The sequence below is a fragment of the Crocodylus siamensis genome, chromosome 15 (assembly GCF_052110815.1).
Source record: "Crocodylus siamensis isolate JL-2025a chromosome 15, ASM5211081v1, whole genome shotgun sequence".
Classification (NCBI taxonomy): Eukaryota; Metazoa; Chordata; order Crocodylia; family Crocodylidae; genus Crocodylus; species Crocodylus siamensis.
The window spans coordinates 5,878,154-5,892,789 of record NC_143409.1 but is presented as its reverse complement, the minus strand read 5'-3'; the positions used below and the strand labels follow the sequence as shown (position 1 = coordinate 5,892,789).

At 48.5% G+C, this 14,636-nt stretch overlaps 1 protein-coding gene across 1 annotated transcript in view; it reads right to left on the bottom strand.

Moving 5' to 3' along the window:
* The window catches only part of IGDCC3 (immunoglobulin superfamily DCC subclass member 3), a 180,481-nt gene that overhangs the window by 153,138 nt on the left and 12,707 nt on the right, over positions 1 to 14,636 (bottom strand). The window contains exon 2 of the mRNA XM_090029075.1: positions 13,008 to 13,313. Coding sequence (XP_089885201.1) covers positions 13,008 to 13,313 — 306 coding nt within the window. The remainder of the gene's footprint in view (positions 1 to 13,007; positions 13,314 to 14,636) is intronic.

Below are 14,636 nucleotides of genomic sequence, written 5' to 3'. Positions count from 1 at the left end.
GCTGACCTCAGGTGAAGCATTTGACCTCCTTTTGCCTCTGCCAACCGAGCTGTGAAATCAGGTTTAGAGCAGAAACCCTCTCTGGAAACCATATGCTGTGTCCGGGGGGAATGCAAGTGCACTCTACACACGGGGCTGAGGCTGGGCTGGGATCCATGCTACAAAATGGAGTGCAGGATATTCAGGTAACAGCCCCTTGCCCAGCAGCACACGTTGCTAATGAAACTCATTGAGGCAAGGGGGGAGCTCACTGCCTGCTCTCATTATGCACTCCAATACCCTCCTGGGGGAGCATGGGTGAAGAGACTCCAAGTCCTGGCCCCAACTCTACCACTGACCCCAGGAAAAGCACCTGGATCTCTCCACAGCAGGTTTGCTCACCTGTGATAGGAGGACTGCAAGAACAGCCTCTCCTCCATGGACCCTGTGAAGGCTCATTAAAGACTTTAGAACCACGGGACCTTTATACATCTCCTACCTTGGTCAGTGCAGACACACTCGCATTTTGCTGGAGGCTAAAAAGTGCCTTCAGTGCCAAGCACTACAATTAGTAGCCCCGTTTTGCAAAAGCACAAAAGTAACTCAATAAGCAAAGTCTCAGGGGTGCCTACGACACTTTAAGGGGGGAAAAATAGGATTTAAAGCCCTTTGATTTCTTCTTTACCGCTTAACAAAAATGGTCTGGAACTAAACCTATGAGCTGTCAGTCCCCAGATGCAGCAATACACATCCTTCTACATTTCTAAGCAAAAGCCATTTCCAGCACCTTTTATTTTATTTCCCTCTTTTTGGCAATTTTCAGTAACCGCAGGTCAAACCCATGATTAGAGCAGTCCCAGACATCAAGACAAGTGCAGCCATCCCTTTAAGTTACAAAGAACCACTAGTTCCCCATCAGATCAACATTATTGATTTCCTTGGCCAGATGGCTTCAGAAAGTCAATTCCTACTCACAGACTTTCCAATAAACACTTGCAGAAAAACAGAAGCATCTCTCTCACCTGGTCATCAGAGCAGCCTTTCTTCCTTGACTTTGGGGGCTCCTGACCTGTTGATTGGCTTGCAAGAGAGCAAAACTTAAGATTAAGTGGGCTCTCCACCCTCTGGCCAAAGTGAATTCCCCATAGACAGCATTAAACAAGTCTCTGCTCTGCTGCAGCACCTTCCCTCCCAGGATCTCATTGTCCTCCATAGTCTTCAACGAATTAAGCCTCATGTCCACGCCTCCCACATTGTAGCAGGGAAGCATTAACTTCTGTTTACAGATGAGGCAACTGAAACACAGGTCAGTAAGGCACTTCAAAGTCACCTGGAAGTCACTGGTACAGCAAACTGAGGCCAGGACCCAGAAGGGTTGCAGCATCAGTGCCCTGGTTCAAACGTCACTAATACCAACCATTAGATCTAGCCTGCTCAGACATTATATACATAAAGTAGTAGAATAATAATAATTACTAGCTCACAGGTATGTAAGAAATCAACACATGTAGGGAGCACATGCTGTCTAGAAGTCAACAGCACAGAGGTTCTGGGGTCTAGCATCCAGCCTAAGGAGGGGCATGGGGTCAAGGATAATGCCCCCTGCATTATAATGTCCTAGGTATGGAGCTTCCCAAGCATCCCAATGTCCTGGTGCACGCTGATGGTATGTTTCCCAAAATGGTTGTACAAAAACCAGCCAGGATATCTTCAGTCCCATAAGTGCAGCTTTCCCTGGCACACAACATACAACATTTTTTTCCACCCACCCTTGCTTATTTGCAGCATATGCCAGCTTCCCAGACTGTGTTGATGGAGACAAATTACATATCTTCCCCCTGCCTCTCTACTTACACTTGCCATAGTCTCATCACCAGACTGCAGCAGCAGTGTGTGCACAACGGCATGCTGAATCCATCCAGAACTCAGCACAGGGCCAAAATTAGGATTGGATTCAGAGACCTCCTCTTCTTTTTGGCCCAAAATGACTTAAACCTGTGGCTATATCTCATTGATACTTCCCTTCTACGCGGCATTGGTCAGACCACAGTTGGAGGACTGCATACAGTTTTGGGCGCCGTAGTTCAAGAAGGATGTTGATAGACTCGAGAAGGTCCAGAGGAGGCCATTCATGTGGTTAGGGGTTTACAGGACAAGCCCTATGAGGAGAGACTGAGGGACCTGGACCTCTTCATCCTCCACAAGGGATCTTGTGGCCGCCTACGAATTCATTAGGGGGATGCAGCAAGGGATCGGAGATGCTCTGTTCACCAGGGCGCCTCTTGGGGAAACAAGGAACAACGGTCACAAACTGACAGAGGGCAGATCTAGGCTAGATATCAGGAAACATTTCTTCATGGTACGGGTGGCCAGAATTTGGACTGGGCTCCCAAGGGAGATGATGCTCTCCCCTACCCCGGGGGTCTTCAGAAGAAGGCTACATAGGCATCTGGCTGGGGTCATCTGACCCCAGTGCTCTTTCCTGCCTAGGCAGGGAGTCAGACTTGATGATCTGTTGAGGTCCCTGGCAACCCTAGCATCTATGAATCTATGACTCCTAAGGTTCATCCTTAAATCTCCGTATGTGTCTAAGTGCTTTGCTGTACCTATCTGGTGGGAAGATTTGCCAGCTAGGAACATTTCTGGCAATAAACTTAAATTTCAAGCTCTTTGGATAAAGTCTCTCCATGAATTATTTGTATTCCTGGACTCTGTGGCAATTACATGCATTCCCTCAGTTTACTTGACATGAAGCAACCTGCATTTGCTGTGTTTCCTGACACTTCGGCAGTAAAGGTTTCAAGCTGCCAAAATAAGATGCGACAAATGTCTGTAAACTGGGTTGTTAATCCACAGTCTGGTGATATCTCCTGAAACCCTGGGCACTGGGATGATGCAGTCCTCCCCGCAATGGCCATCACACACTCTTTTGCCATAGACACTCTGTGTGGAGGCCCAGCCTTCTCCTCCCAGCTGGAGTCACCTGCAATGAGACTCGCTGCTTCCCTCTTTGTTGGACTTGCACCACAGCTGAGCAGTACAGACACTCCCAAGACAAAGGCTCAAGCCAGACAGTCTCCAGTTCAATGCAAATGCAGCTCCAGGCCACTGTGGATGAAGAGGCCGGAAGTGGATCCAAACTCCCCTAAAATTATAAGTGTATTTCTATTTTCTGCCAATCACCAACTATTAACAGATGTATCAAAAGGCCATGTTCTAACAGGTAAGAGTTTCTCAGTGGATACAAGCCAATGTTTTCACTGGCTGCACAGGATGGCATTTTTGCACTATAAAGAAACACTGGTGGCCTGCTCTACCAAGCAGATGCTGAACAGTCACTATCTCGGCTAACACACCAGAGATCAAACCCAGAGCCTCCTAACCTAAAACCACAAGCTTCTACAAACTGAACTAGACAGCACAGCTCTTTTCAGGGGGAGGGACTGTCGCAGATTGTGGACCAAGCTCCTGCTGACCAGTGGGTTTTCTGTGCCTTGGGAGAGCATCCCCCTGCCAGAGAAGACCTTTGCAGCTCCCCAGCACAAAGGCCATCCAGAAGAGTGTTGTCCAGTGCATGTATGGAAGTGTGCTGTCCTTGTCCAGGCACAGCTGAGCACGGTCTGAGAAATGCATTAAAGGCTCAATCCTGTTAGCTGTGGTAAAGCTGAATAGCACCTTATTTCTAGCAGGACCCATGATTGAATTGTCAATACAGAGAGCAGATGAGAAGGTCATCAGAGAGTACTGCACAGACAGAACACAGATTGTAAAACAGAAGCAAACAAAACCAAAATGCCAGGAGCGCGATTCTCAGCAGCTGTTAGTCAGCATTGCCCGCTGGCTTTTCTGGGGCTGCACGAGTTTACCTCAGCTGAGGCTTTAGTCCTAGCCACAAAAGCACCTCGGACTTTGCCTGGTTGTGTCTGAGACTCTGCTGTTTAGATCCTGCTGACCTTAGAGATGTCAGAGCTTCCTCAGCTGAGCTACAAGAGTTAATTGAGACAAATAACTCAACAGTGCTACCATTAATGAAATTCTTCTGATATATTTCCCTGGAGCCTTCTCTAAATGAGTAAGTGACATTACTGCCTGGAGTACAAACTCTTCTGCAAGACAGAGAAACAGTGCTGGGACTACGGCTTGGCTTAGCTACAAGATAAACGTTACAGAGAAGAGCAAGGTTGCACGAAAATAGTCATCACGCTGCTACAAAACCAGGGTCCTCTAAAAGAAAGATGACCTAGACTCCAAAGTGTACATTCTCAAAGGCGCCAAAGAAACTCAGGGGGATATGTTGTAGCTGTGTTGGTCTAAGCACATAGGCAGACAAGGTTCTTTGGATAAATCCGATATATTTTATTAGACCAACTCAAATAGTTGGAAAAATTCTTCTTTGCAAGCTTTCGGGTACAAACACCCTTCATCGGGCTGAGGAAGCAGCTGCAGTTGGAGTTCCCATCCAGGAAGAGCACAGACCAAATGCAGCCGCTTCCTCAGCCTGATGAAGGGTGTTTGTACCCAAAAGCTTGCAAAGAAGAATTTTTCCAACTATTTGAGTCAGTCTATTAAAAGATATCAGCAAGATTTTCTTATGGTAATATCTTTAAAAAAAAACTCAGGCATGCTCCAAAACTCAATGGGAGGGCGGGATGAGTGCCTGTCTCTTCCGGTCCCCAAATCAACTAAAATTCCCAGCCATATGTCCAATTTTTCTTGGACAATCTGAAGTTTAGGAGGGTTCTCCTATGGTTTTCTTTCGTCACAAGAGATTTCCAGGACACCCAAAACTTTCTGCTTTTTTTTTTTACTCTGATCAGAACATCTGTTTTCTTTAAAGATATGGAGCCACAACCGGTACAGTCTGTTCTACGTTTACCAAGACCACAAAGAAGGACAGTTTGGAGTGATAAACAGCGCTCAGAGCTACGAGATTTGTCAAAGGAGCATAGAGAGCATCCCAGCAGTTCCTCTTCTCAGGGTGTGTTAAAGATGCTTGTATTTCAGGGCAAAGCTGACTAAGCAGCAAATGATTTGCAGCACAACATTTTGTTTGAGGGTGCGAGGAAAATTTACCACACACTACCACAGCAAACTCAGTCCTCTTTCCTGCCAGGGGCAGGGGGTCGGACATGATGATCCATTGGGTCCCTTCTAACTCTGACATCTATGAAATCTATGAACATGCCAACTGTATGCAAGCCATCTGTTCCCACAAAAAGCCCTGCACTGCAAGGATGCATCCAGCTCAGACTTAAGCCTGAAAGTGGCTGGAGTGACATCAGACATGCTCCCCCTTTTATTTTTAAAGAAAAAAAATGCACTTTTGCCCCACGCAAATGTTGCAGCACGCCAAAAAGCATCACTACAAAAAGGGCCCAACTTTCAGTTTGCAAAATATATCAACTTTGTAGCAACCAAAGTTATAATTAGAGATGCTCCCTAACAGGAGACTGAGGGAGTTGGGAAATATGAGATGGGCCCTCAGAGGACAGCCAGGACAGTGGGTCTCAACCGTTTCGGACCCAAGGCATCTTCCACAGTGTTTGTGAATTGAGTGGCACCCAATTCCAAAAATGAATTGATAGATCACAGTGCTTACTTCCTTGCAGAAGGGCCCGGCAGTAAGGATGGGAGATCAGCCAGGCAGGGAGAAGCCTGAGCCCACACTTACCTGCTTAGTTTAGCTGCTTATCTACTAACACCCCACTCACCCCTCCCAGGACCCTTCAAGGGATCTGGTGGCACCCTGGTTGAGAATCACTGAGCTAGGAGTTCAAGAAAGCCACACAAAGGGTCCGCAGAGGCTTGCTTACTGCTCCGCAACTAAAATGCGTTGTTTAGTTCGGTTCAAATTTGCCACAAACCAGAGTCCCTCCTGTAGTAGAGACCTCCAGCCTGCATCTCACGCACAGGGAAAAGCAGGCGGACCATGCACGTGGCGACTGCAAAATCTGTGGAAGCATTTGAAAGTGGCATCCCCATGCTGGCATCGCCCAGGAAATACCATGTGGACAATGTTGGCGCCACCTTATTTAAACCTTCATTTCAAACGCTAACTTCATAATAAGTGGAACAAAACTGTGTAAAAACATTTCCCACTCTAATCCCAGGCTGATCCCTCCGGCATGGCCTTCTTTTGTAATTACATCCCTTTGTGATCTCATTCTCATGCCTTGTATTGTGACCCATACAATAATCAGCTCCCTTTGTCTCTCCTTAATCCTTTTAAACTTCCTTCTTGTCTCTGCACTCCCATAAATGCTCCCATTATCTGGGTTCAGCGGCTCTTCTACCGCCCCACAACTCCAAGGGAGTTTTGCAGGTTAACGGCACTGAATGCAGGCAAGGCAGGGAGGCGGCCAGCATGAGAACGTGGCTGCTTTAAGCAAAAAAATTCTCCCCAAGCCCTTCTGCAGCCACATATAGCTTAACGGGCAGAACAACTCGCAGGCACGTGTGAACACCAGGCCTTTTTTTGCAAATGACCTTGAGCCCCTTGCCCTGGAGGTCAAAGAGACTGGCACTTTTGAGCGGGAGCCTCAGGGCCTGGGGAGAGAAGCTGCTGCTGTTGTCTGTAACAGCTCTGAGGAATCAATGCTGAGAACATACGTAACATCTGCCTTGCCCAGGCTATCAATCCTCACCTCCTGCCAGCAGGGTAAGTGCTAAGTACACACAGGCACAGTGGGATGGAAGAAAGGGGCTGGGGGTGGGGAGAACAGAAGGGGGAAATGTCTGCCGAAATAAAGGAGTAACAGGGTACCTGGAGGGTGGCTCAAGCTAGATGGCAACAACACAGGTCCATCTGTACCATAGACTACAGGCAACCACATGCCCTGCAAGCTGGGATCTCAGTGCCCAGCTCCCCACAACAGCAGAGCCACTGCTGTCAGGAAACCCACCCAGCATTAAGCCATGCACTGTCCTTTGCACACTCTCCCCCTCTTTTAATACCATCAGCTCACACCATGAAAATTGCTAGAATCAGGCTGGGTACGTGTGGCGCCTGCCCCAAGACCCAGTTGGATGGTGGTTTCCAATTAGCAGAAGCTGCTTGTTATCGAGTGATATAATCAATGGGTCCTATCGCATGGGCTGGGCTGTGATTTATGATCACGCAGGGCAGCTCCATCAAATGACGGTACTGGCAAAAAAAGAAAAAGGCTGGGAATGCTGAGAAACCACATGCTGGCCCACAGGCAAGCCCTTGGCAAACAAAAGGGGGTGGAAGCTAGGGCTGCAGCTATGCTGCATCTCATAGGGCTATTGGGCTCTTCCACAGGGCACTGAAAGCAGGAAGGCCCCAGCCAGCACAGCACAGGTGTAACAGAGTGGAAATACAACTTCATCCTGTTCCACACACCACTGTCTACATCTGGATGGGGCAGGGCTGTATGACCAAGGCTACCCAGCAGGGATGGCTCCACTTTGGCCACCCACCACTTAGCCCTGCTTGGGGTCACACTGGGTGACCCTCAAAGTCCAACCCAACTCTGTCCTTCTGTTCTTACCTGCGTGGGGGGCAGGCAAGTAGGAATAGGCAGTGTGGCAGGTGATGTGCTTGCTCCACTAGCCCACATATTTGTATATCCAGGGGAAGCTGCTGTTTCCCTGGAACAAGTGGGAAGTGGGGAGGAATTTGTTGCCTGGGATAGGATTTGCCCCTCAGTTGCTGCATGAGCTCCACCTGGCCTCTCACGTGGCTTTACCAAGCATAAAAGCAGGGACACAACATGCAAAACCACCCCCTGTCATGATCATTAACAACAGTAACTCATGAGTATAAGGAACTGTCCCCCTTAGATCTCTGATCCCAAAGACATTGCAAATGTCCAACCTGTTGCAAAGGAGCTGCCCACTTCTACTGAGCACAGTTAAGGAAACAGGCCCAGAGAGGGGACGTGACTGCTTCAAGGTCACCCAGCAGATCCATTTTGGAGCAAGCCTCCAGCCTCCCAAACCAGGCCCATGCACTGAAAGATGCAGCTGTTTTTAAACCCCACATCTGAAGACTTGGAAGAAGAAAGGAGATTTAGCATGAAAGGAACAATAACAGGCAGGATCTAAGCACCTTGAAGCAGCTTTTCTGAGGACAAGTTAAAGTTCTTTAATGCTGTTCTATGCCAGCATGTCTAAACAAGGATCTCCCTTTCCCCGCGCTGGCCATGGATCTATGAAAACCAGAGAGATCTACCGAGAAGCATTGTCCAGGCTCCATGCCTCTGAAGAAGCTTATAACCATGCAATGATTTTTAATTAAGACAACTGGGAGTCATACAAAAATAAATTATGAAACCGTTGTTATAGGGGAAAATATCTGTAATCAATAACCTAATCCGACTGTGAAAGAACATATTGCACACTATGACCTTTCAATGCTGTTGCCTGGGTTTGAACAAACAGCAAAAAAGGCAGCTGAAAAGGTCCCAGATGAAGACACCCCAGGAAATATGTTAGTAGGACAGAAGCAGCAAAGGCTTGCGTTTAGTTTAGCCATACATGTACTTCACGGATGCTTGTACTTATTCAAAACTGGAGTACGGTACAAAAATACTGTACACAGGCATTTTAATTTGTGCTCTGAAAAGCCTTGTGAGAAGAAGAAGCCAGTTCCTGTCCTCTGTGGAGTAACATACAGCCTGGGATTTTGATGACTATGCATAGCCTTTCTCTTGTACTTTTAACTGAGGAAAACCAATCACTCCACCCCACAGAGGTAGGCAAAAAAGCACTATTCGACTCCATTTAACAGACAGAGAAACTGAGGTGGGGAGTTGAAATGGCTGGGCCCAGGCTACAGGACTAGTCAATGTGAGCACTGGGGTTAGGATCCTTAGCCAGTTCAGGGTTCCTCATTCCCACTTTATGTGAAGGCCCCTTTTCTCAGCATTAAAGCATAGCAGCACACGCATGTTACTCTGTCACCCAGGTCTCCAGACCTTGTCCATCTGCCCAGCAGCCTCCAAATCCAACATCAAGAACCTCAAAGGAGCTGCTGCCAAGCAGTTGAGCACTGAGGACCCTGTGTTACATACACGTCATCTGTGACCAGAGTATTCTTACAGTTAAATTTTACCCACCACCAGTGCCTGGAAGAAAATTTTAAGCATAAAAATATGATATCCGGCAACATTTCCTGAATGCAAACATGTACATTCCACGGAGCTGAGAAGATTATATTCCAAGCAATAATACAAAGTCAGGGTATATAACGATGATATGAGACTAACGGCATTCCTTTGAACCCTGTGAAAAATATAGTAGAGATCTCTAGGGGCTCTGCTTTGTCAGATTCCTTTTACTTCTCAGCAGCACAGCCTTGATCAACTTTCATGATTTTTGTTTGTGAAAGGTTTTTATTTCTCCCTCACTTTTTTGTTCACATGTCAGCATCAGAGTGAAGGGCAGATCTGCAGGGGGACTGGGATTTAGCCCCTAAGACATTATTTACTCTATTTCATCAGGGAGGTGGGGAGAGGGGTGGGTAAAATACACATTTTCTGCCTTAAAGGAACATGCCTGCTAGAACTCAAGCTGGTGGACTCAAAGCTCATAAGATTCAGAGCCCTCACCACCAGGCAGCAAGGCGGCATTTCTGTGCTCGGTGCATGATGTGGGGAAGCTGACTGAAGGCTGATATTACCACCCCCTCTAAGCATGAGCAGGAAGTGTTTTTGCTCCACGTCTGTACAGCACCAACCACATGACCGTCCCTCTCTGTGATCAGGACTCACAAGCAAAACCATCGCGCAAAAAATGATCCATGAGGCTGCCACTATGGGAGTCCAGTGGAAAAGATGGCCCAGCAATGTCCAACCTGCTACGAGAAGGAGTCTTGTGGTAGGACTCAGTGTATCAGGGTTCAGATCTCCTACCTTGGGAGAGTCACCTCATCTTTCCGCGCCAGAGCTCATCCAGCTACAAAGCAGGGAAGGGGGTAACAATCCTTTTCACTTGTCCCTGTTTCTGTTTCCCGCGTATAGACAAAGATCTTTGGGGCCCAGCACATATCGTAGGCCATACCTATTGGGCCTCAGACTCACCTTCAGCCTTCATGCACTACTGCAACTCTTTCTCCAGAGGGTTTGTCCATGTTTCGACCACACCTGGAAAGAAGTTCTCTTTAGTCTGTAACTTACCTTCACCAAGGAGATGTCAGCACGCCCAAGCCTGGGGATTTGGATTCCCCCCAGCTCCAAACAAAGTTCTGTATTGAAGTTCTAGTTTTGGCTCACTGGCAAACGTCATCATTGATTATCAAGCTGTCAGATGGTTGGCCTGTTTCCGCTGACCTGGGTTCCAAAAGAACCGAGGCAGCAAGCCACAAGGCAATAAACTGCCACCAGGCCCAGGACAGGCCCCTGCACCCACGGATGTCTGCAGGTGCTTCCCAATGTCCTTAATGAGAGAAGAGCCAGAACACACTTGGCCTCCACTAGCAGTCAGTGAGAGTCTTTCCCCCTTGATCTCTCTAGTGGCAGGACAGGGCCGGGGAGAACAGCTGTCACCACCGTTTCCAGAGAGGACTGAACCCAGGGCCTCTACAATGAGAGCAGAAAACTTAAGCCCCTTAGCTGGCACCTCTAGCCTTTCTCCTTTCTAAATCCAGCTCACCAGGGAACACAACATACACAGTGAACAGTGGAGTGTAAGAGCCCAGGATTTTTACGGTGCCCATGTTGTCAGCCCTCTGCAGGGCAATCCTGGGCAAACGGTTCCTGTTAAGCGTCAGGAACCTGCTGCGCGAGACAGGTGGAAGACAGAGTATTCTGCACGTGGCTTTGTGGCATACGGCAAAGAAGCATGAGAGAGCCGTGCCCAACGCCAGACGACAGCCTAAAGGAGCTTCAAAGCAATTAGTCGCCATTGCAATTTACATTGAAATATGATTACAAAACGAGATGCTACTTGGGGGGACACGGGAACTGAGGCAGCACTGTTCAGCAATGATCTACTATTCCACAGGTGATCCCTCTGGCTCTCACGTCTCCTGTTTGCAGATCCAAGCAATCTGAGGCTCCGCTTGCATGTCAGCCACCTCCCAGCTCATAAATGACAAAACTACTCACCAAAAGCGCTCTAAGGTTTATCACTGGGAGACTTGACAAGTTAAAGATCCAGCTGCTCCCCTGGCATAGACCCAAACTCAGTGATTCTTGAATAATGGCATTGCCTATGGAAAAGCTGGGTTTTCAACAGCCATCCCAAGCTTTCAGGGATTGTTATATACAAGCAGGGAGAGTCCCTTCTCAGGGCTGCCAGCCACCCAATTCCATTGCCTGGAAGGGAGGAAAGGATTTCAATGATCAGTGTTTCAGGGGTAGCAGGGCCAAATTTGGACCTTCTGGGACATGCTGCCTGGCACTCTCACCCTGTCCCTTAGTAGATGCCAAAAGCGCTCACAAACACAATGGATGTGGTTTGAAAGAAATTATCATCTTTCCGAAGGGGCTGTGGGTGTCTTTCAATAGTCCTATTTTTTTCCCTACAGGGCCAACACCTGACAGTGCCCCCTGCCCACTTCATGTCCTCATCCCCAGGACTGGGCCAAGCCATGCTGCACGTCTCAGTGGCACCTGGCTGAACTCCACATGCCCCCCTGGGTGGCGTGGAGGCAATCTGTAGCCAAAAAAAATGCCCTCCCCCCATTCTGTGCAAACCACAGATACGTACACTGCTCCAGATGTCGTTAGTTGCTACCGGGGCTTGGGCAGACCTCAGAATCACAACCAGACAGACAATTAAAACCACGGCACTCAGTAAAAAATGAGCAACAAGGACAGCGGTTCTCAACGCCATGGGATAACCGCGCTCTGTTCAGAGCACCGCAACAGGACACAGAATCACCATCCCAGGGCCTGCTCCATCATTTATTTTCCTCCCTTCTTTTTTTTTTTTTTTTTAAATTTCATTCACTCTTTGACATTTCCATTTTTCTCCCGCCAGCTCCCACAACAGACCATCTGTCTTGTGTTGTTAGCTTTGCCCCCAAAGGCAACAATACGCTGCAGAGTAAATAAGACTCACGGCCTCCCCATTACCTGCCTTCAATAACCAAATGAAAGACAGAAACTGTGACCTTCACCAGGACTTTGCCGGGGGATGGGCAAGTGTCGCTGCCTGCGCAGTCCGAAGCAGGGTGGAGAGGCAGCGCAGCTTCAGACCACGGCACGGAGGGGCCAGGAATGATGGAATAGCCTCTGTGTGACTTAATGCAGTGCGCTCCTTCGGGACAGGGGATTTGCTACTGTGAGGTCTCTGTATTTTTCTCCTCTCAAGAAAGGATTGATTAGCTTCCCTTTCATTTAAGCACCATTCTTCTGAATATTAGTTTGTTGCGCTCCACACTCCTCTCTCACTCCATCCTCCCTCCCCACCCAGCCAAGTGTCCACACAAAGGCAGCCACCTTCTGCGCAAGTCTGCAACTCTCTTCCTACCCCCACAGAGAAGAGCCATAAGATGAGTCTCCATCCTTAGTTGTGGAATCTCCACCTTGGGGTGTTTAAGACCCAGGTAAGACAAAACCTTAGCTGGGATGATCTAGCTGGGGCTGGGGCTGGGGCTGCTTTGAGCAGGGGTTGAACTAGATGTGATCTCCTGAGGTCCCTCCCAACCCTCATTTTCTATGATTCAGTGAGTCACTGGCACATTGCTGTGCGGGTTCTCAAAAGCAGGGAGGCTGGGCTGGATTCACCCTGGTCACATCTCCCAGCTCCAACCAACCCCTTCCCAGATTTCACCTGTGGAGAGCAAATTTAAGCTCTAAAAACCCATCAGCTCTTCAGGGACAGAGTTGCAAGGGCAGGCACGTGCTCAACTCAACAACCCAGTCCTGATGCATGCCAGGTCTCCAACCTGCCTGAGCCCCAGGTACCTCCCCCAGCTCTTGGTAGACCATTTGCTATGTCTCCAGCCAGCTGGCAGAACTCATGCACACCCTTGAACACAACCAGTCAAAAACCCCTCACACCAACCCCCCGGTTCTGCCAAGGCACGGACACCCAGACAGGCCACGCCCAACACTTACTTGCTGCCTGAATCCTGGCCTTCCGGCTAACCACCAGGCCATAGCGGTTCTGAGCCATGCAGTCGTACTCTCCCTCGTCAGACGAGCCATCCCCCCGGAGCTTCTGGAAGTGGGAGACATAGAGCGACCCATTGGCCAGCATGAAGGTGTTTTCACTGTCCACAACCATCGCCCCGTTCTTCCTCCACGTGATGGCGATGGGCTGGATTCCTTCCACCTGGCAGTAGAGTATCAGAGGCTTCTCTTGGACAGCTATGTCATCGCTGGGCTCCACAACAAAGGCCAGCTCCGTGGAAAGACCGAAATCTGGAAGGCAGAGAAGAGAGGTGCCAAGGAAGTCAGTGATTCATCTCTCCGGAGCTCCCTGGCTAAGGCTTCAGCAACACGGGGCCCAACAAGCAGCTGGCCTCGTCGGTGTGCAAGTGCCTCACTCAGGCACTGGTGTCTCCTGGGTCACAAAGGCTCGTTCACCTCGTGGCCCCTGAAGGAGGAGGGAAGAGGACAGGGATGGATGGATGGGTAAGTGAGTGGCTACCCGAGTCAGCAAGGAACGGCCCACAGGACACAACCAGACACAGCTCCCTCAAGGCACTGAAACAGATGGGAATCTGCTGTCCGATAAGGCATGGGAAACCTCAGCCCCTCTGCGACTGCCACCAAGGAACAGGCCAGTCATACCCAGTGGGCATTGCTCAGATATTTGGCAGCAACTGTTCTCCTCTGCCAAGACATATCTCCTCCTCTCTCCTCTAGCCATAAAGAACCCAGCCTGGTTGGGTCGCACGCTTTGGGCTGTATTACTTCTAGGATCTTAAAAGTCAAAGCCCTTTGTTCTGTAGAGGGGGAGGCCAAGTGCTGTTACTGCCTAGCACATGTGCCAATGTGTTGCATCGGTCTGCTTCATGTCACAGCAGTCAAGTGATGCTGCCATTAAGTTCTTAATGAAGAGCAAGTTAAGCACAGCAATGTTAACTCACAGCCTTACAGAGCAGAAACACAAAGGGCCTTGTGCTAGCCAATTATGCTAAACGATGTCTACGGAAGATCAGTTAATGTACAATTTACTCTAACAATAGGCCAACCCAGGCTTCGCACAATATAGATACATACTAATTTTTCCCATTTGCCAACAGAACGTCTAAACACTGCATCCTTTGTATTTTCTGCTTCATTTAGTCCAGCACACCTTTTTTAGGGTATAATTTGCAAGGTAGTTGTGATTATAGACTTGAAGGAAAGGTGAGAATAGGCCTGCAATTTAAAAATTAGCCTAAAATAAAAGTTTATCAGCTGACCTGAAATGCAAAAGGTGACCAAGGAAGGTGTGAAAATGTGAAGGGTATGAATGCCTGGATGGGAAAGAATCTTGTAAGGTGGTAGAGAGGAGGGATAGGTCTAGGGCACTGAGAAAAAGAACAGAAATAAGCTAAATGTAGGAACTCTCCCCACAGGTGCCATGAGAGCCTACATTTTGGACATGCCTTCAGACATGATTAGAGGTAAAGTCAAGAATAATCCCGTATTCCCAGGAAAGGACAAGGTCAACTGTGTCTCTTCTATCTGCTGTTTCTAGGATTCACCGACCAGAACAGCCCTCGCTAGACTGTGTTTGTAACATAACCGGAGCCC